Raw genomic sequence first — 21,810 nt, 5'->3', positions numbered from 1 at the left:
CAGTGTAGAGCATGCGGGTGAAGTTACGTGGGTCCACATTCCAGCTTTGCTACTGGCCAGTTCTATGGTCTGTAGGTTTCCTCCCTTACAAAATGGAAACAACTTCTCAACACATTTTGAGGATTAAATAAGAGATTCCATGTGAAAGGCTTAGCACCATGGCCAGAACATAGGAAATACTGTTAACTTGGTCAATACTCAACTAATCTAACCACAAAACACTTAAAACATTTTGTACAAAAATGTTTACCGTGCCATTGTTTAAAATAGCAAAAATGGGGGCGCCCAGGTAGCCCAGTCAGTTCAGTGTCTGACCGCAGCTCGGGTTGTGATCTTGTGGTTCACGAGTTCGAGCCCCACATCGGGCTCACTGCAGTCAGAGTGACCCTCTATCCCCCTCTCTCTCTGCACCTCTCCCACTCACTCTCTCTCTCTCAAAAATAAAAAAATAAAATAAGATAGCAAAAACGGAAACTAGTGTGATCCTTTGTTTTCAAAAGATTCCACTTGTATTTGTACATATGCTTATACATGTAGAAAAAAGAACTGAATGGAGAAAACATGTCAAGGTGTTATATCTGGGGAGCTGGAGGGCGCAGGGTTGTTTCTGCATAAAATTCTTATTGTGAACAGCATAAGCTGTCTTATCCTTTAAAGGAAGGAAAAAGTATAAATTAGTATAAATCTTAGGGAGAAAAAGACAGTTAATCTTTATAAGCCCACACAAACATTTTGTAGAAAACTTTTATTTTAATTTACTATATATATTTAATTTTTAGGAAATTACTGGGTCGATGCACTTTCCTCTGTAGGTTTAGTTTGATCTTCAGTTACCTGTAAAAACATGAATAGCTTTACTTTTCTAATAAAAACAACTTTTAGTTCCACCCTCCCCCCACCATTTTAGATCATTCCACAGTCCTTCTCCTATAATGACCGCTGGTCTTTCTCCTTCGTTAGTAATTATTAAAGAAAGGTAAGTAGAGGGCGCCTGGGTGGCGCAGTCGGTTAAGCGTCCGACTTCAGCCAGGTCACAATCTCGCGGTCCGTGAGTTCGAGCCCCGCGTCAGGCTCTGGGCTGATGGCTCGGAGCCTGGAGCCTGTTTCCGATTCTGTGTCTCCCTCTCTCTCTGCCCCTCCCCCGTTCATGCTCTGTCTCTCTCTGTCCCAAAAATAAATAAAAAACGTTGAAAAAAAAAAAATTAAAAAAAAAAAAAAAAAGAAAGGTAAGTAGAAAAAGAAGAAACCTTACAAGGCCAAGGTCACAACAGAAATTATCAAGTAAAGTACAACAATTCTACTCAAAATATAATGAGGCATCCATCTAGGCTTCCCAAGTTTGTCGTTTTATTTTTCAATTACAAAATGGAATCCTTAGTGTGAGAAAAAGCCCAGTAATGCTGTAACACAGTATTTTAAATCAACAGAGTTTCTTGAGAGACATAATTCTATTTTAAACATAGAATATTACAGGTTTAGTAGAAATAGGGACCTGTATGTCCCTATTTTTAGTCTGTGTCACTCAAACACATCCATCAAACAGCTAAACTATACTCATCACCCTAAAACCTGCCCCACGTGGTGCCTTACCTATCTCGCTGAGGGGCTCTGCCCAGCTACCCGAGCCTGCCACTGCAGAATATAGGTTCTCTTCTGTGCACATTTCAATCAACAAGAATTCAACGAACTCTACCCGGGGCTCTCACCGCAACACCTGAACTTGAGGCTCTCATCTCTTCCATCCCTCTAACAGACCGCAGGCTTACGTCACAGCTTTCTTCCGTGCTGCCCCAGAGTGAGCTCTGGAACAGGAATAGCTGACCAATAGGTCACTTCCTTTCTCAAATTCCCAGTTGCCTCCAATCACCTTCAGGAGGGGAATGCAAATTCCCTACCATGGAAGACAAGCCCCTCAGATGCTATTTCCAAGAAGCTCACTTTGTTGGACTCATCGCCCACACTACACACGACCGCACACCCAGGTTTATGTTCTAGTCACCGTGCTCTCCATTTCTCCGTGCTTTTAGGCAAGCAGTTTCCTCTGAGATAACTCCCAAGCCAGCCCCCCCAACCCAGCCCCAAGCAACCCCACATACCAAAGGGTGAGCTCAAAATTTGGCATGACACATACATAACAAGCACTGACTGGGTTCACAGACTGAATGTAAAGGCACTAGCAGAAACAATTAGAAAACTATACGAGGAGGCATATAATCCAGCAGGAACTGTAGGAATAGATATTTGTTCGGTGATGGCTCTGAGAAGGTTTCATGGAAACAGTAAGACTTGGACGAAGTACTGAAGAATGAGTCGGATGTTTCATTTATATACAGGAGGAGAAAGGGAAACAGAGTCCAGACAGAAAAACTGCCATGAATAAACAAACCAGAAAACAAGTCTGAGTTAAGAATACTAGTGTTGTATATTTGAAGGTTGCTGAAAGTAGATTTTAAAAGTTCTCATCACACACACACACACACACACACACACACAGAATATGTCACTCTGTGAGGTGATGGATATGCTAGCTAACCTTGTTGTGTAATGGTCTGCAATCCATACACACATCAAATGATTGCAGGGTACGTCTTACACTTAAACAATGTTAGGTGTCATACATCTCAGTAAAGCTGGGAAGAAATAAAGTGATATAAGAATGTAAACTAAAAAAAAAAAAAAAAAAAAGTTTGAGTGTATTTGCAAGCTTGACTAGAGTGGAAAATTACAATAACCAGGATGAGTTCAAGGAGGCCAGACTACACAGAATAGCTCTCAGATAATGTAACTAAAGGCTAAGTACTTAGTCTATGAAAGAGTAAACAGGGATAGAACTGGTCAAGAAATATAATCATTCCTACTTGTGAAATGTAAATACTAATGACACAGAATGAGCTACAAACGCAAGTACCCAGGAAATTTGCACATCTGTCAACCAACAGTCAAGGCAGCTTCAAAATACACGTGACAAATCTCACTCTTTAAATGTTCATTAGGCTTACAAAAACTACCATCTCTTGAGGACCCAATTAACACCACTGGACCCCCTTAAGAACTCTCGCTACTATACAGCGGTCCCCTTATTCTTCTTCAGGTTCCACAACATCATTTCCACAATATTCACAAATAAAAACAAGAGAACTGCCAAATCACAGCTCTTCTCTTGCCAAGATGCTACCGGGGTCAACAGCTACAACACCGCTTTAGCTACAGAGACAACCAATTAATTTTTTTCTTCTGTGTTCTTTTATTTCTTTATTTACTGTTTTGTTGTTGCTTAATTTCAAAACAACTTTCTTCATGGAACAGTACTCATTAGCTGTCAAAAATACTTACCATTTTCCGAGATCTCTCCAATAGCTTATTCCATATAGTAAAATGTGCCTTGAAAAGAAAAGAGTCACGATGAATTATATATAGCAATGAAGTTAAAATAAAAGTAGCTGAGTCTTATATAGGTTTTAAGCAAGCAAACACATAAAAAAGAAGGCAGTACTAATGAGGTTAAGTGGTTACAGAAGTGGATTACCCCTGAAAAGGTATTTAATGGGACAGCCACTTTGTTTGGCATTTAAGCAAAAAAGACTAAGTCTTTTTTTAAGACTTTTTAAAGAACATGCCATTCTTCCTCTTTTGTCCTTAATCATCAGCATCATAGACAGTGTTTCTTCTAACAGGAAGCAAAACTGTGCCCCATCTTCCCACAGGTTGTAGTTCTTTCCTTAAATAGCCATTTACAACCAGCTAGAGGTCATTCTCCACACCATCAGCAGTCACAAGGAGAGGTTCATCAGAAACCGACTGATATCTTCACACTGAAATGGGAGCCCCAGAGGTTTTACCTAATTACCCTAAGAACAAGTAGAAACTAACGCAGACAATAATAAAATTATAAAACCAATTTACTTAATCCTTAACAATTTTATACAGCAAGGGATCATCAGAATGCAGATGAAAACTGTGCCAAATGCGTAAGGACCACATCAATTTTACTAAGTCACATGAACGACCTGGCAGAATCCATGATAAGAGGTAAAATTACTATATGTACACGTAAGCCCTTCTGGAGAAAAGGGCAGCATCGCATGTTTAAAGGGAAGACAGCCGAATGGACTGCTGGTGCAGACCCCGGAGTGTGTGGCTGGAAGACAGCAGATGACAGAGAAAGTGCTATGAGAGATCAGAGGGGCAGGCAGGGGCCACGTAATGCAGGCCTTCGTGAGACAGGCTACAGGGTTGGGATCTGTTTACAAGAAGCCACTGGAGTGTTTGGGGCAAAGGGATTACATGATCTGAGTATGAAAAAGGCCATTCTGGCTACTAAGCAGGGAATGTGCTTTGGAGGGGGAGCATCCTCGGTGATGAGTAAGGGGCTTGGAAAGAGTGGTGAGCACAGATGAGACGCTACGTGATGGAAGGATTCAGGGCATGTTTCAGAGTTGAGATGAAAGGTCTTGCTGATGGACGGGACGGAGCACGGCTGGGAGGGAGAGAGAAAAGCCAAGGATCACTTCACAGCTAAGCAGATGATGATGCCATTTACTGAAATGCAGAAAGCTAGGAAAGGAAGCAGGTATGTGGCGAAAAACAGAACATATGCTAAAAATTACAAAATGTTGATGAAAGAGATGAGGATTCAAACAAAAGATATACTGTGTTCATAGACTAGAAGACTCAATTTAGTAATGATGTCAATTCTCCCTAAATTATACGGGTTTAACTCAATTCCTATCAAAATCTCAGCAAGATTTGTCAAATCAGAAAGATTATCCTAAAATTAAATGAAAAGGCAAAGAACATAAAATAGTTAAAACAATTTTTCTAAATAATAACAACATGGGATGAATTATTCCACCTGATTTGAAGAACTATTTACAGCTACAGTAATCAAGACTGTGATACTGGCAGGACAGAGACACACATCAATGGAACAGAACAGGGAACCCAGAAATAGACCCATTAAATATGCCCAACTGATTTTTAATAAGGGTGAAAGCAATTTACTGGAGGAAGGACAGCCTTTCCAACAAATGGTGCTGGAGAACCTTGACATGTACAGGCAGGAAAAGTGCACCTCCACCTCCTTCTCACGCCGTGTACAAAACTTAACACAAAGTGGACCACAAACCTATATACAACTATAAAACTTTTAGGGAGAAAAAGAGGAAGACAAATCTTTGGGATCTAGATCCAGGCCAAGAATTCTTGGAATTAACACCAAAAGCATGATCCATAAACAAAAACTAATAAACTGGACTTCATCAAGATTAAAAACTTCTGGGGAGCCTGGGGGGCTCAGTCGGTTAAGCGTCCAACTTCGCCTCAGGTCATGATCTCACAGTTCATGGGCTCAAGCCCCACGCTGGGCTCTGTGTTGACAGCTCAGAGCCTGCTTTGGATTCTGTGTCTCCTTCTCTCTCTTGACTCTCCTGCTCATGCTCTCTCTCTCAAAAATAAACATTAAAAAAAATTTTTTTTTTAATTTAAAACTTCTGATCTGCAAAACTTCTGATCTTTTGTTAAGAAGATAAAAAGACAAACCACAGAGAGAAAATATTTGCAAACTATGTATCTAACAAAGGACCGATATCTAGAATATACTAGGAAAAAAACTCTCAAAATTCCACAGTAAAAAGCAAACAATCCAGTTAGAACATAAGCAAAAAACATAAATTTCCCACCAGAAAAGATATACAGATGGCATATAAACACAGGAAAAGATGTCAACACAATTAGCCAATAGCAAAACACAAATTAAAACCACAATGAGAAATCATACAAACTTATCATAATGGCTCAGATAAAAAATAGTGACAATGTCAAATACCGGGAATGGCAAAATGGCAGTCACTGTGGAACTCAGTGTGATAGTTTCCTAAAAACTAAATATGTGCCTTCTGACCCAGCAACTTTACTCCTGGACATTTATCCCAGAAAGATGAAAACATATATTCACAAAAACCGGTACACCAATGTTCATAGCAGCCTTATTCGTAATAGCCAAAGAACTAGAAACAACCCAAATGTCCTTTAATGGGTGAATGGTTCAACCAACCACAGTAGATCCATACCACAGAATACTACTCAGCAATTTAAAAAAAAGAAAGAAAGAAAGAAAGAAAGAAAGAAAGAAAGAAAGAGAAAGAAAGCAAGCTACCGATACATACAACTTGGATGAATCCTCAGAGAATTACTACTGAGTGAAAAAAACCCAATCCCAAAAGACTGCACAATGCATGATCCTATTCATATGATACTCTTGCATGAAAATGCATAGGAACAGAGAACAGATGAGTATTTGCCAGGGGCAAGGAGGTGGGGGTGGGGCAGAGGAGAGTGGGCGTGGCTATCGATGGCCAATAGGAGAGAGCCGTGTGAAGACACTGTACTACATCTTCACTGTGTCACAGTCCATACATCGGTTGCGAAAGTTTGCAAGGTGTCAGCATTGGGGAAACTAGGTAAAGGGATCAAGGATCTCTATATTACTTCTTATAACTGCATGTGAACCTACAAAGATTTTGAACTATCTCAGAATCCAAAGTTGATTAATAGAACTACCCTACAAGCCAGCAATTACACTACCAGGTATTTATCCAAAAGATTAAAAAATGCTGATTCGAAGGGGCACATGCACCCCAATGTTTAAAGCAGCACTATCGACAATAGCCGAAGTATGGAAAGAGCTCAAATGTCCATCCACTGATGAATGGATAAAGATGTGGTGTGAATATTTATGTGTGTACACATGTACACACACACACACACACACACACACACACACACACACACACCATGGAATACTACTCGGCGAAGAAAAAGAATGAAATCTTGTCATTTGCAACAACGTGGATGGAACTAGAGTGTATTATGCTAAGTGAAGTAAGTCAGTCAGAGAAAGACAAATATATCATTTCACTCATATGTGGAATTTTAAGAAACAAAACAGATTAACATAGGGAAAGGGAAGCAAAAATAAGATACAAACAGAGGGGGAGACAAACCCTAAGAGGCCCTTAAATACAGAGAACAAACTGAGGGGTGCTGGATGGGTGTTGGGTGGGGGGATGGGCTAAACAGGCAAGGGGCATTAAGGAGGATGGCTAGTGTCGGGATGAGCACTGGGTGTTATATGTAAGTGAAGAATCACTAAATTCTACCCCTGAAAGCATTATTATACTATGTGTTAACTGACTTGGGTTTAAAGTAAAAAAAAAAAAAAAAAAAAAAAAAAAAAAAAAATTAGTGACGGGTGGGAGCAATATGGAAAATAAAAGACTCTGAGTCATGAATAGATCATGCCAAACCCAAGACCAAAAGGCATTCTAGAGGGTCTTACCAACATGCACTCCAATAATCTCAATGCACCCTCCCCTATATTAATTTGAAAAAGTAAAATAACTATCTCAGTTTGATTCAACTTTTTCAACTAATATCTCTTTCGTGAATTATCCGTTTACATTCTGAGCAAAATTGTTCTTAGCATAAACATGAATTTACAAAATATTAGTGTCACAAAATTTAATGAAAATTAAAATGTACATCCTTCAAATTAGTATAAAATCAAGAACGAGAATGACATCCACTCCCAAATTGGACGACCTGAAACTTTCAGCTTTACTTACTCTTAAGTGTACCGGTAAAGACAGACCCTGGAATCTTCGTACAAGACTCAACTGCGTGGCTTGAAGATTGTGAACTGCTGATACTTCATACTGGAAACAAATACTTGTTCTTGGAATAAGAGGACCCTCACTCACATCAATGAAGTCACCAAATCTGATTGATTTTAAAAATAAACAAATAAAACCTCAAAATCAAATCATTTAGAGTAGTTTGGGGGGAAAAAAGAATCTATTCAATCTCTTTGAGGCAATGTCCACAATCAAGAACATTCTATATGGCTCAATTCAATCTCTAATTACCCCTGACGTAATAATCTCAAGTGAAGCGGCTAAAACTATGAAAATTAAAGTCAAGTGAACCTTGTTCCTTACTAGCATTGATATAACTTTAGAGATTTTTAAGATCATTGAACACATCATGCTCTCAAGTGAATCCAATGTCTAAAACTGATCATCTACGACCTCATAACAACTCACTGTAATAGAGTTTAGAACTCACTATACAGGACAGATTGTCCAAAGAGCAGCTTTCTAAAAGAAAAAAATTAACTGAGTCATGAAAACATGAAGCTGAGAACACAGATACAGGCCATGAAGTCATTTCTGCAAATCCATTATGCACGGTCTTACCTCCCTCATCCCAGTATCAGCACATTCCTATTTCACTTACACGTAACATAAGTAGTTACCAGTCAGTATCCATATTTGCACATACACGTGAATTATGCTCAATTCACAACAATAAATATTTTGCCCAATTTCAAAGTTAAGTTTTAAAAATCACATTTTTAAACAATGGTTTTCAACTCTTGAAATGCGGAAATAGAAATAAGAAACAATAAAATGAGGAACAGAAACCACAATGGCTCCTGAAGAGAATTTAAACCTTCCAATTACCACTGTACCAAAACAATGCACAAAGCAACAGAAAATAAGGTAACAAGAATAACAAATTATGGCACAGATTCGTCTTTTTCAGTCATAACTGTACGTTCAGTCACGTCAATTCCACTGCCTAAGTCTTCCTATAAATTAGCAGGACAGCAACTTTATTTTTACTTACCTGTGCAGCTTGACTATCCTCTCAGGGTTCTGAGATGCCTTCTCTTCTATGAAATCCGTTTTGTACCTAAAGAGGAACAAAGAAAAAGCGACTTACTCCTAAACGCACAAAAAGGGATTTAAGGACATCTCCCCTCTCTTCCTCGTTGGCCAGAGTTTTTCAGACGGGTTTACACTTGGAGTCTCCTCTTCACACCTCACCTCCTTCAGTCTGGCCACAAGCTCACGGCTCCGCCAAAGCCATAGGTACCTCCCTGGCCTCACCCTAACGGACACCTTTCTGTCCTTATTTCCACTGTTCACCTCCATCTGTCAAAGTGCTCATTTCCACTGGTGTCTGTGGCAGTCCCTACAGCTTGTTATTTCAACTCTCTGGCCACTCTTCCTCCCCTCTCCCCTTCAGGGGACCTGTCCTAAAGCCTCCTTTCAAGCAAGCATCCTCCCTGGGCTGGCTCCTTGATGCGCACAGCTCTAATTACCACTTCTGTGTCCTTATCTTCCACATCTCAGCGTCTAATCCACATCCTTCTTCTGAGCCCCAAACTACGTATCTAAGACCCTCCCGGACACGCACTAGGCTGTTCCACAAGCATCTTACATTCCTGAATTCTCAAACAGAGTGAAAACTCACTCCTTCTTTTCCCACCACACTTACCCTCATTGCTGAATTTCCTCGCTTAGCAAATGGCACCACCAACCACCCACGTGTCTGAGAGAAAAACTGCAGGGATCTCCTCGATTCCTGCTTCACCTACCACACCCCCTCCATCCAACGCATTGCCAAATCACGTCAATGCTACTGCCGAAATGTCTCTCAAACCTACCCAGTTCTGTCACTACAGCCAGTAGCACAGACGGAACTGCACAGCCCAGGTACAAACCATAACTTGACCACTCACTACTAAGAGCCTTCTCTCTTCACGCCAGAGTGCTAAAAAGTATTACGTTTGTATATGGCAAAGTCGGGAAGCATCGGTTCACGTGCAAACGTCTACCTACTGCCCACACCCCTTCTGCCAAAGCCCCCATGCATTACTAAGGAAGTCCGTTCCCTTGACTACCTGTCTCTCTTGACCCGACTCGAAGACATGCACCTGTCCCCGGGGAGCCGAAGCCACTTAAAACTCCCCCTGCAGCAGAAAAGCCCAATCACAGATCTACCTTCAACCACCCAAAACTCTGTCCCTTCAGACTTGCCCCAAGCCATCCCTACGTCCTTCCACACATTCAACTAACTTACCAAAGTCCTATAAGCCTCTCCTGGACTTTGAAAGTCCAGTGGAGGGGATGGGAAATCACATGGAATGAACAGCTAGAGTAAATAAACTATGGAAGCTATGGAGCACTTAAATGTAATTAGTCCTAACTGAAATGTGCCTCAAGAGTAAAACGCACCAGATTCTGAGGACTTAGTATGAAAAAGAGAATACAAAATATCATTAATTTCTAAATACTGATCACATGTTGAAATAACATTTACATGCACTTTAAATAAAATGTATTATTAAAATTTACTTCACCTTTTCTTTTGACTTTTTTACTGTAGCTACCAGAAAACTTACTTCTCTAGATGTCTCACATTATATCTCTATTGGACAGCATGACCCTAGAATTGGGGCACTGGAAGTGTCTTGATATGTTCTAGCAATCCAAGGAATTTTCTCATAGAATCAACGTTGGTTTGGTTCTACAGAACTATCTGCACTCTAGTTCAGTTAAAATAGTACATTCCTATTGCTTTCTAATTCACTGGTTCCAGGCTATGCAAAATATTATAAACTACCATTACGAGAACGTAGGTCTCAATTCACAAATACCTAAAGATTTTCCAATCCAGAACCTTGAACAATTTGCAAGAGCATATTCTGTCTTCAGAATCTAGCGTCTATGTTATTTTCTTTGCAATGTAGATTTCCCTAACTAGTTCTAGCTTCAATTAGATTAATACTAAAATATAGTTTATGTTGTTACAATTAGTAAAAGGTAAACTGGAAGTTTTCCGAGTGAGAAAGGGAATTAAGAACGCAGGGAGGATTTAAAATGCTGGCAAAGAAAAGCCCCCTAATGGATAATTTGGTGCAGAAGATGAAGACCCACCCAGCTGTGTAAACGTTTCACTTCTCCCCTTAGCTCCCTCCAGACCACGGGCATTCTCTATCTCACCCTTCTCGTTTACAGAGTAGAGGATGGGAAGGAAAGGCTGCCGAACGTGCAAAATGATACAGCTTCGTGTATGCTATCACCTCACGATGGAAGGAAAAGAGGGAAACACACCGCCAAGCTGATATGAAGGACGGACCAGCCAGAGAAACAGAGAAGTGAGACCAAGTGAGAAAATTACCAAAGGTGAGCGAAGTTTTTTTCTCAGGGAAATAAATAATGGGATGAGTAAGTAAATAAGTAAAGAGGCTGGGAAGTGGGATGAATGAAAGTAAATAGGTTGGTACAGAAAAAGAGATCTTAGAGCTAAAAATAGAACAGTGTCCTACCCACATCAGATATAAAGATTCTTAAGAGCTGAATTTCCTTCCTTACATGTAACTTTGGGGGGTTTAGCCTTGCTTTCAAGGAAGCCAACACTTACTTGTTGTGCTGAAATATTTCCAATGCCACTTTTGCTTCCACTTCCAGAGTTTCAAATGGAAGATCTTTATAAATTAAAGCACGGGCATCTTTTGTGAAGGAACGCAGGTTCTCCTTCGAAAGGAAAGTATTAACCTCTTGTAACAATTTATTTAAAAGCATTTCTCCATAAGGAAGGTAAGATAAAATCGTATGCTAAATATTATAAATCCAACTAAAAGAAAAAGCAAAAACAAACTTATTCGGAAAGAAAGTTACTAATTTGCGACAATTATTTAGACCATTTTTAGACCGTAAAATGTAAGGTCAACAATTTATCTCAACTCTATGAACTATAAACTTGTAATTTACTTGTAATTAAGATATCAGTCTATATTAATAATTATTAAAGATAATCCTACAAAGAAATTTTAAGTTTTTATTCGAATTACATAATTAAACAAATGTTCATTAAAACAACGATGCAGTTAGAAACGCTAAGAAATAAAAGATATAAAAATCTGTTTACATTGTAAGCAAAACTAAGCTTTTATAAATGCACAGGGAAAACACTGTTTATGTGATTCAGAAAGTTTCACCAGGAAACGTAATGTCATCATTGGCCCTGCCCCAAATATGGCATATATCTAATATTAAAAACCTGTTTAATGAAGAGATTTTATGCAATTAAAATCATTAATACACATTAACAATATCTGAGATTTTTATTAAAACCATAATTGAGTTTTCATACTATAGATCCTTCATTACTGATACAGAAAAACCAGGCACTGTTACACAACTTTTGTAATAAAATTATTTCCATAAACTATGAGACTTTCTTTGCACGAATGACTCTTCTCCATTCTTAAAGGGATACTTGACTGTATAACAAATCCACATTCACAGTTTATACAGCTGTTCCTTGCGTAACTCTCTACCACTTCTTCTAAGCAGTCCACCCAATACCATGATGCCTGCAATTAGCCAGTGCCTTTTAAGTTTTATATTTAAAACTTGTTTTTGTCAGTTTATTTACCTATCTTGAAAGAGACAGTGGCGGAAGGGCAAAGAGGTAGGGAGAGAGAATCCCAAGCAGGCTCTGCACTGTCAGCACAGAGCCCTATGTGGGTCTCGAACTTAAAGAACCGTGAGATAATGACCTGAGCTGAAATCAAGAGTCAGAGGCTCAACCAAGTGAGCCACCCAGGTGCCCTTTTAAGTTTTATATTTAAAACAGGAAAAAGAAGCAGCAAGTTTTACAGCTCAGAAGTGAATCTTGATTGCGTTCATTTTTATGACATAAATAACGCAAATATATAAAGTAAGAATCACTTCTTCAACTTGAGGGCATATCTGAAAAATAAATTATATTGACACAGTTCAGAGATCACGAAGAAAAAGTTTCAATCCTTTCCCTGCCCCCTTCCCTATCTCTCTTTCTACCTCTCTTCCCTCCCTATCTTTGTTCTTTCCTGTTTCCCTCCTCTTTCCCTCTTGACACTAAGCAATATGAGCAGGATTATATAAGAAATAACTTCCAAAGTCAGAATTTAAGCCTGAATCTGCTTTGACTCCAAAATTTTGCTTTTAGGAACTATAATATTTCACTAAAATGTACCACTAAGGAAAAAAACACTAGCAATTATAATCATAAGATGCCATCTATTATAAGACACATTTTGGGGGCGCCTGGGAGGCTCAGTCGGTTAAGCATCAGACTTCAGCTCAGGTCATGATCTCATGGTTCATGAGTTCAAGCCCTTCATCAGGCTCTGTGCTGAGAGCTCAGAGCCTGGAGCCTGCTTCAGATTCTGTACCTCCGTCTCTCTGTCCCTCCCCTGCTCACTCTCTGCTCTCTGTCTCTCTCAGAAATAAACATTAAAATAAAATTTTTTTTTTCAACTTTTTTTTTTTTTTTTTTTTTTTTTTGGGACAGAGAGAGACAGAGCATGAACGGGGGAGGGGCAGAGAGAGAGGGAGACACAGAATCTGAAACATGCTCCAGGCTCCAAGCCATCAGCCCAGAGCCTGACGCAGGGCTCGAACTCACAGACTGCGAGATCGTGACCTGGCTGAAGTCGGACGCTTAACCGACTGCCCCACCCAGGCGCCCCTAAAATAAAATTTTTTAAAGTATCTCTAGTTTCCAGAGATACTAAAATGTGAAAAAAAACGTACACTGTGGAATTGATAAAATGCTATGCTACACTGCCTTTCCTTTTCTGACCTCCAGACTTTCAATCTGTAGAACATACGGTTTTGTTTAATTAAGAATCAGGCATGGGGCACCTGGGTGGCTCAGTCAGTTAAGCGGCCGACTTGGGCTCAGGTCATGATCTTACGGTCCGTGAGTTCGAGCCCTGCGTCGGGCTCTGTGCTGACAGCTCAGAGCCTGGAGCCTGTTTCAGATTCTGTGTCTCCCTCTCTCTGACCCTCCCCCATTCATGCTCTGTCTCCCTCTGTCTCAAAAATAAATAAACGTTAAAAGAAAACTAAAAAAAAAAAAAGAATCAGGCATCTGCCTTGTCAATCATAACTAAAATCTCTGGGCTGGACATCTGAAAGCCACCGGCACATCCTGCCCACAGAGAATCTGATCCAGATCGTCTTTGTCAGCCAGGTCCCTGGTGCTACCCAACTCCCAGATCAAACAGGAGAAAGCTCATCGTGCAATCAGACCATTCACCAAGAGTCTAGTCTGTTGCTATTTGAGTTAGCTTAGCTTTGTCAAAGTCTGATTCTTAATTCACTAACCGTCTACCCCCTCCACCCCTCCTCTCAACGTAACCCTGGTATACAGGGAGATGTCGCAGTATGCAACAGGTTAAAACGGTTAGGGCAATGAGTTTTACATTGTGCTCTGAGGACCCAGGAAATTAGTAAGGCTCCAGGGCCCTCACCACCACATCAACCAAGACAATTAAACTTGTAAATTTGATAGCTTGGGCATCTTGAAAACCACTATCTTAAGAAAAGGAATGAACAGTATAAGGAAGAAAGCACTTCCAGAAAAGGTCAAGCAGGACATAAAGTTGACCACATGAGGAAAACCCCCAGTCCTATGCTCTGTCTTGAATACACTGAAAATGCAACACAGGTAGGCAGGTAAGGTCTTTCAAATATCCTCAACATGCAGTATCACTCAACAACACTGACACAAGAATCGTTCTAACCAAAGAAGGTACATACTCTAAAATTCATATTCTAAACACTATACTTACTTTTGTTGGCATCCACTCATCAAGTCTCTTATCCAGAACTACATCATAGCAGAAGGCTCCAGAGATTACTGTAAATCCAACCAAAATGAGAGGCAAAGTCAAATCTACTAGAGTTACTAATTTGCAACAACTGAATATTTAGACCATAAAAGGGAAGGCCAGCAATCTCTGCCAACTCGACAAATTATAAAAGTTACCATTATCCCAGCTCCTGCCAGAGCTCTCTCTAGCAGCTTTCCCTCACTCACTCTCTTTTTGTTGAACCAAAATCCCTAGTACTTTTTAAACATTCACATTTTCGTCCAGAATATTATCACTATAGAGACTGCACAGTTACTAGACATAAAACTTCAAAAGAATCAGATATTTAATGTGTAGACAAATGACTACGTGGGCGTGAAATGTTGAATTTTTTAATGTCTTCTAAGCTTTGTTTTTGTTGTTTTGTTCTTAGAATCACTTATTGAGCTTTTTTAAGTTTTTTGGCGTGTATACTCCTATCTTTTTTCGAAAATTTACAAATGCGACCCTATTGCACATACTGATGCGGAATCTTGGCAAAATTGCAAAGACTGTGAGCTCTTCCATCTTCTCAAAAGTGTTCCGCGCCCCCCCCCGCCCCAGAGCCATGTCATTTCTGCTGAAATGGTACCTCCTAAACATAGCTTTTTCCAGAATTCTATTTATACTCCTATTTCCTCCTCCTCCACACATTCGATTTAGAAATAAGTGCCTAAAGTGGTAGGAAACAAACACTGAAACAGGGTAATTACACAGAATTCATATTCAAGAGAAACATTATCCTCGAATTGTATTATGTTAATTATTGGCCTCCGGTAATTAAATAAGATGGATTTTGTTACCAGTTATAAATGGATTGTATGTACGACAGTAATTTCTATCACATAAAATTAGAAATGAGCTAAAAAAAGAAAAAAAAGAAGCTCGGGGCGCCTGGGTGGCTCAGTCAGTTAAGTGTCCGACTTCGGCTCAGGACATGATCTCACGGTTCGTGAGTTCGAGCCCCTTATCGGGCTCTGTGTTGACAGCTCAGAGCCTGGAGCCTGCTTTGGATTCTGTGTCTCCCTCTCTCTCTCTGCTCCTCCCCCGCCCATGTTCTGTCTCTCTCTCTCCTTCAATAATAAATAAAAACATTAAAAAAAAATTAAAAAAGAAAAAATAGAAGCTCTATAAAATATCAAAAATAGGTACCAAAATATTCAATGATTACAAAATGTGCGTGCACGCATATGTACATTACCAGGAACTTCTGGAGCTCTGACCAAACTGACCACATATTCATCTTTGAATGCCCTCTCTATCACACAGCCCATCATCATGGCACAGGAACGCCAATAAGCCTAGAAAAATAAAACATACACAAACATAATACACACTAAGGTTCACTGTTTCTTCAATATTAAAATTTAGGTTAACTTTCAACTACATGGATAGAACTGGAGGGTATTACGCTAAGCAAAATGAACCAGTCAAAGAAAGACAAATATCATAGGACTTCACTCATATGAAGAATTTAAGATACAAAACAGATGTACATAAGGGAAGGGAAGCAAAAATAGTATTAAAACAAAGAGGGAGACAAAAAAAAAGAGGCTCTTAAACACAGAGAACAAACTGAGGGTTGCTGGAGGGGCTGTGGGGGAAGGGGGAATGGGCTAAATGGGTAAGAGGCATTAGGGAGGACACCTGTCGGGATGAGTACTGGGTGTTACACATTGGGAATGAATGACTGGAATCTACTCCTGAAATCATGATAGTAGCGCTATACGCTAACTAACTTGGATGTAAATTGAAAAATAAATAAGTAAATAAAAAAAAATTTTTGGTTAACTTTTGACTTAGGAACTATTTTTCTATCCATCCTTGGCACGTAGCAATAGTTAACATCAGGCCACGACACTACCTCTACCGAGCAAAAAGCACTGAAGAATGAAGTGCCAACTTCTGTTGTTAGCAGTGTTTCTGTACAAGATATCACACACTACGATGTTTATCAAACACAAGGTAGTTTTACTATCCGGTAGCAACTTTTCTCTCTAACCCAGGATAAAGATAACTTGTTAACAAACCTGTACTAAAGTAAAAAAATATATACATATTAATATACACCTGTTTACGCCATATATAATAGAGAGGGAACGCTGAACTCTTCAGAACTTGTGACTCCTCTCCTATGCCTAACACCACAGAGAACATCACCCAAGTTACTCATATTTACGGCACAGCAAACTATTAACTGGGCTTTCGTTTTACTCGCACGTTTTGACCCATGGACATGCCTAATGTGGGTATCCATGCAATGACCTTATCAGAGTCGTAAAGAGAAACTCAAGTCCTATCATACCCGCCTATCTCGTGCCCCATACTGGCACTACTACAACTGGGCACTTGACTTTCACAAGCTCTTCACATCTGCGGACAAGAGTGGGCCCACTTCGCTGTGTGCAGCAGAGACTGCTCCAGAATGTATCCTACAGAACCACACAACATACACTAAAAAGGAGTACAAACTCAGGTCTTGAAGGCAAGTAGCAAAACGCACTTCCTCGTCTATCCTACTTAAATGTGTTTAATGTCTGTTGAACTCCAGAATCAGAATGCCTGGACTAAAATCCAGGCTCTAATATTTCCTAAACTGGTAACCTTGGTCAAGCTACCGAACCTGTCTTTGCCTCAGTTTATTTTTCTGGGAAATGGGAACGATAGCATCTATTTTTATGTGGTTTTTATGAAGATTAAATGAGTTAATACCTGTAAATCACCTAAGACAGTGCCTGATACATAATTAATACTTGATATAAGCTACTATTATCATATCTATCGTTTTCTTGCTTAAGTGTTTCATTTCAACATGTATTTATTAAATACCCATTGTCTGTAAGTCAAGGACTGGGTCCAACAGAGGATGTGATCCCTGTCTTCACAGAGCCGAGAATCCAATGCATTCAACAGTTCACATCACAAGGCATGATTAAGATACTGTATCTGAAGAAGTTAGCCAAGTGTGAGGCCCTAAAGAACAGAGGGATTCATCCTGACAAGAAGAAACTAGGAGGATTCCACAGAGCAGACAGCATTTTAATAGAACTATAAAAGATAAACAGGATTTTAACAGGAAGGAAAGAAAATACCCAGAGTTGAAGAAGGACACCCATAAAAGCCAGGAGGCTCACACAGCAAAAACCACTAGTGACCACGTCCTCAAATGTGGCCACAGCAGAGAAGAAGTGGAAAGATGCAGCGAAGGTGAAGCTTGAAAGCCACGCTGGGGTCAGATCCCACAGGGCCTGAAAAGTCATGAGGAAGAAATGACACAACACTCAGTCATGTCGCTTAATAAAAGTCTTACAGGCCTGGGGCGCCTGGGTGGCTCAGTCGGTTAAGTGTCCGACTTCAGCTCAGGTCACGATCTCGCGGTCCGTGAGTTCGAGCCCCGCGTCGGGCTCTGGGCTGATGGCTCAGAGCCTGGAGCCTGCTTCCGATTCTGTGTCTCCCTCTCTCTCTGCCCCTCCCCCGTTCATGCTCTGTCTCTCTCTGTCTCAAAAATAAACGTTAAAAAAAAAATTAAAAAAAAAAAAAAAAAAGTCTTACAGGCCTACTAAGGAAGACTTTAGTATTAAAAAGGGAGGTGGGGACAGAGAGTTAAAAAGCTACTGAAATAATCCAACGATGGTCAACGGCTGAATTCAAGCAGCAGAGAGAATGAAATATAGAGGATAATCAACAAATGTCTGTGGAACAAAGTCATGAAAGTAAAATACAAGTCACACAGTTTTCTCAAACCAAAATACAAAGAAAGGATGCCACTGGTACTTTGTGAGCTTGTGAAAATGCAAAAAAATCAAAACGCTGATTATCACGGGCATTACTACATTTGACCTTGGCCACATTTGCACATCTCATACTCCAAAGCAAAACAGATGTTAATAAAAAGAAGAAGAAGAACACTAGGAGAAAAAAAAGAACACAGAAGTAGAAATACCTTATTCACTTCTCCAGGATCACGATCTTTGAAAGTAAGAAATTCAATTTCACAGGATTTGGTCAAAGGTTTATACATGTCCCAAGGCTGTCCGTCCACAAGAGCCAGAATGGACTTCCCGCAGTGCCACTCACTTAAATCTAGGAATTTAAAATAGATTGAAGGTCTGAATCTAACAAAACTCAAATTGAAAAGTTACATGTTTAAGTGCTACATTAAGAAATAAAACCAACAGAAAGGCAAGATTCTGCAAGCTGACTTCCTCTGGGAGAAAAAAAAAGCATTACATAGTACCTCTGTACCAATAAAAAAATAATACCCAACACACCCAATGTGTTATTATTAACAAAACTGCCCAAACCGTTTACAAAAACCATTGAGGCTAAGTCTAATTTGAAGTTAATCTATTATTAAGTAGTAAAACAATCTGCCAAGAGTTACACTTGTATACATAAATATACATCCATAGTAAATCTGGTCAAAACGGGTTGGGTGTCTTGCTCCTACACCACCTCGTCCTTCCCTAACATGGACTGTCCAAGTGAAATACCTTAACAGTTTTTAATTATGGGTATGAATTCACATATAAGCCCATCAGCCCTGGTCTGTTCTTTGACCGGAATGCAACTCTAACTCTAAGCCTGATTAGATGTTCTTCAAGTACACAGCTAGTCACAGAAGTGCTCAAACTACAGGGCTAGCGTCTAAATAAGTCCCACAGAGAGAGGATCACGTCCATTTTTGTTCACTCATCAGTATATCCAGAACCTAGCCCCAGGCCTGTAATACAGTAAATACTCAAAAGTGTACTGAACGGTCGAAAGTATGAAGGAGAAGCACTTGTCAGTGCAGGTGTCATGCTGAGGGGGGGCACAAAGGCTTCATCTCCACCCCTCAAAACCCACAAAACCCCTCAAGGGCCTGTGCTTCGTCCTAACCCTCCTCTGTAATCCTAATGCCTATCACACAGCAAAGGTTCAAATAAATGTTCACAGAACAACCAAACAACGGTCATAAGGACTCATCCAAGTGCCAGAGTGAAAAAAAGACTGAGAATGTAGACTATCTTAAGCTTTTAACTAAAATTGTTAATTACTTGAATGGAATCACTACTCCGTTTTCCAAAAATTTAAACAATGTGGTTTAAATGAGCATCCTGGTGTATATACCTATTTGGGGAGCTTTCTAAATTTAAATATTACCAGTTCTATCAAAGCTGCTTTGAAAGCATTTTGATCAAAAATAATCCATACAGAGGCTCTGTTCCCTTCATTTACACACCAAATCACACACAGGGCACAGTCCTCTCCTTTAAGATATGAATCCCAACACACACTTTTACCCTAACTGCATTCACCCCATGCACACTTCCACTTACACATTCACTACATGTACACGGACGTATAAAGAAACACATAACACACAATCAGACAAGCGGGAAGCACCTAAGGTTTAAGTTAGGCCATAAAGAGCTAGAAAGGAAAAGAAGGCCTAAAAAGCTGGTCCTCGGAGGCCTGGGCGGTCCCTCTATCCCAAATTCCTTTAATGAGCCCCCCATGGGTGCTGTCTAAAAAAAGCAAGCACACTAGTATAGTAACAAGGCTTTCACCTCCGTCTTCTTCTGCCAGAAACAATTACGGCACCCCAAACCTAGCCAGATTCAAGTTTGAGTGCCAGGAAACCTGTGCATCACAGTACCAACCTTTCAAGACCCACAGGACCCTCCAGAGCTAAAGTGACAGTGAACAGAGAGGAAGATGCTGGATAAAGAACTTCTGTAAGGTCAGGGAGCAATTACCGAGTCTTGTCTCTTCTGAACCAGTCCTTCTGCACAGCTCATGGGAAAGTCAAAACTGTATCCTGATTCACTACTTACGCATAGCACAACTATAAGGAGTTGAAACGTTTTTATTCATCACGAAGATAGTGCCAGGGTCCGTTTTCCCAACGTGTTTAACTTCAATCTTCTCAGTTCGAGGAGTTAATGATAACTGCCTGTTTTTCTCTTTATTAAAGAGGTCATTCTGCATTTCTATCAGTTCTGTCGGTGACAGGTGCGAAGCTGGCGATGTTGCTATCAATCCTGTGTAGAAGTTACGATAAATATAAAGTGAATCAGTAACACACCGATGATACCCCACCCCGCACCACCGTCCTACAGGAATTGCGAGGCAACACGAGTTTAAAACGCCGTTCGCCAAAATGCGCTCAGAGATTAACTTAAACCACTTTCTAATATTAATAACAAAAATGCCAAGGGAAGAAACCCGCAGCTAGCCCAGATCCACACCTTTCCTTCAACTTGGGTCTCTCACCATCAGATCCCCATTGCCCATCAATTTCCTCTGTCGTATTCCAATCTGTGCTTTACAATAAGAGGCAAAAGGTAACCAGGAAGTAGTCAAAGTCACACTAGTCATTGGGAAGGTGAGCAAAGTTGTCGCCTTGAAACGTTTTGGGGACAAGAAAGCTCCAGGAGACTGGGGCTCCCTCGCCAAAACTGTCGATATCTGGAGCGAGAAATGCTGAGCTTATTTTCCAAACCCTCAATCAGAGGATTTGACAAAGCCAGTACGAGTATTCCAATGGGAAAATAAGGACACGTTTGCACCACGACGCGGGATCCTTCTCAGAGACGCCCCAAGCTCCTCCCACGGCCCCGTACCCACCCAGCGCCCCGAGATCTGTGTCCCCGGGCCGGGAAGGGGTGGCCGCCACAGACAGGACGTAAAGACCCTCCTGCGCCCGCAGCCCCGTGAGACCTCCCAGGACCCCCCCTCAGGCCCAATCCGAGCCGACAATCCTTTAATCCTCTCTCTCCGTCCCCACGGCCGCTGAAACTCACTCCAGCCAGCCCCGCCAGCAGGGGCGGCCCGCCAGAGACGCAGCCCCCGGACCCCCAAAGCCATTGCCTCCTCCGCTGCCGAAGGAACCGCCTCGTACAGGTCCTCCTCTGCCCTCCTCCCCGGAAACTCTGAGCCCGCACCGCGTTCCGTAGAACACTTTTGTTCCGGTCCCATCGGCCGCGCTGCACGCCTCCACCAGGGGGCGCGTTTGCGTCTCGCTGAGGATTAGTGGCGGCAGGTCAGGAGGTCTGGAGCTGGGGTACGTTCCAGGGGCGCAGAGGGTGACCAAGAGGTGCTGGACCGCAGGGCGACGGGTCCGCCACCCCCGGGGGCTGTGCAGGGAGACGGGCGTCCTCTTTGGGGTCGCAGAGTCCGACCCGCGCCATCACCCTCCTCCCTCCGCGAGTTCGAGCCCGAAAGGCTGGGAGAAACCCTTGCTCCCCGCAAAGATTATTTCTGGGGAGAAGAACTGGGCAAAGACAGCTTCTGTG

The 21,810-nt window shown here is 41.0% G+C and overlaps 1 protein-coding gene across 2 annotated transcripts; it reads right to left on the bottom strand.

The window, feature by feature from the left end:
* Positions 1-730: 730 nt before the first annotated feature.
* MRPL39 (mitochondrial ribosomal protein L39) lies at positions 731-21,508 on the bottom strand. 2 transcript variants are annotated; one of them, XM_042954502.1, is made up of 10 exons: positions 21,319-21,508; positions 20,350-20,556; positions 18,474-18,613; positions 15,732-15,831; positions 14,471-14,538; positions 11,269-11,381; positions 8,686-8,751; positions 7,623-7,776; positions 3,334-3,381; positions 731-834 (listed from the first exon to the last, which is right to left on the bottom strand). In XM_042954502.1, the coding sequence occupies exons 1-10, from the start codon at positions 21,491-21,493 to the stop codon at positions 784-786; spliced, it is 1,122 nt and encodes a 373-aa protein (XP_042810436.1). In that variant the 5' UTR covers positions 21,494-21,508; the 3' UTR covers positions 731-783. The 2 variants fall into 2 exon arrangements, with proteins under 2 accessions (XP_042810436.1, XP_042810437.1); XM_042954503.1 differs by lacking the exon at positions 731-834 and adding an exon at positions 1,604-2,355 and having other exon boundaries at positions 3,335-3,381.
* Between the last annotated feature and the right edge of the window lie 302 nt (positions 21,509-21,810).

This window comes from Panthera leo, chromosome C2, assembly GCF_018350215.1.
Source record: "Panthera leo isolate Ple1 chromosome C2, P.leo_Ple1_pat1.1, whole genome shotgun sequence".
Classification (NCBI taxonomy): Eukaryota; Metazoa; Chordata; class Mammalia; order Carnivora; family Felidae; genus Panthera; species Panthera leo.
Note: the sequence above shows the minus strand (reverse complement) of the source record. Positions and strands in the feature narration are given on the sequence as shown.

Coding starts and splice junctions, on each gene's coding strand:
- MRPL39 (XM_042954503.1), bottom strand. CDS start 21,493: ATGGGACCGGAACAAAAGTGTTCTACGGAACGCGGTGCGGGCTCAGAG. Junction 18,614..20,349: donor TCCTTATAGTTGTGCTATGC/GTAAGTAGTGAA, acceptor TTAAATTCCTAG/ATTTAAGTGAGTGGCACTGC. Junction 14,539..15,731: donor CAGAGCTCCAGAAGTTCCTG/GTAATGTACATA, acceptor TTGGATTTACAG/TAATCTCTGGAGCCTTCTGC.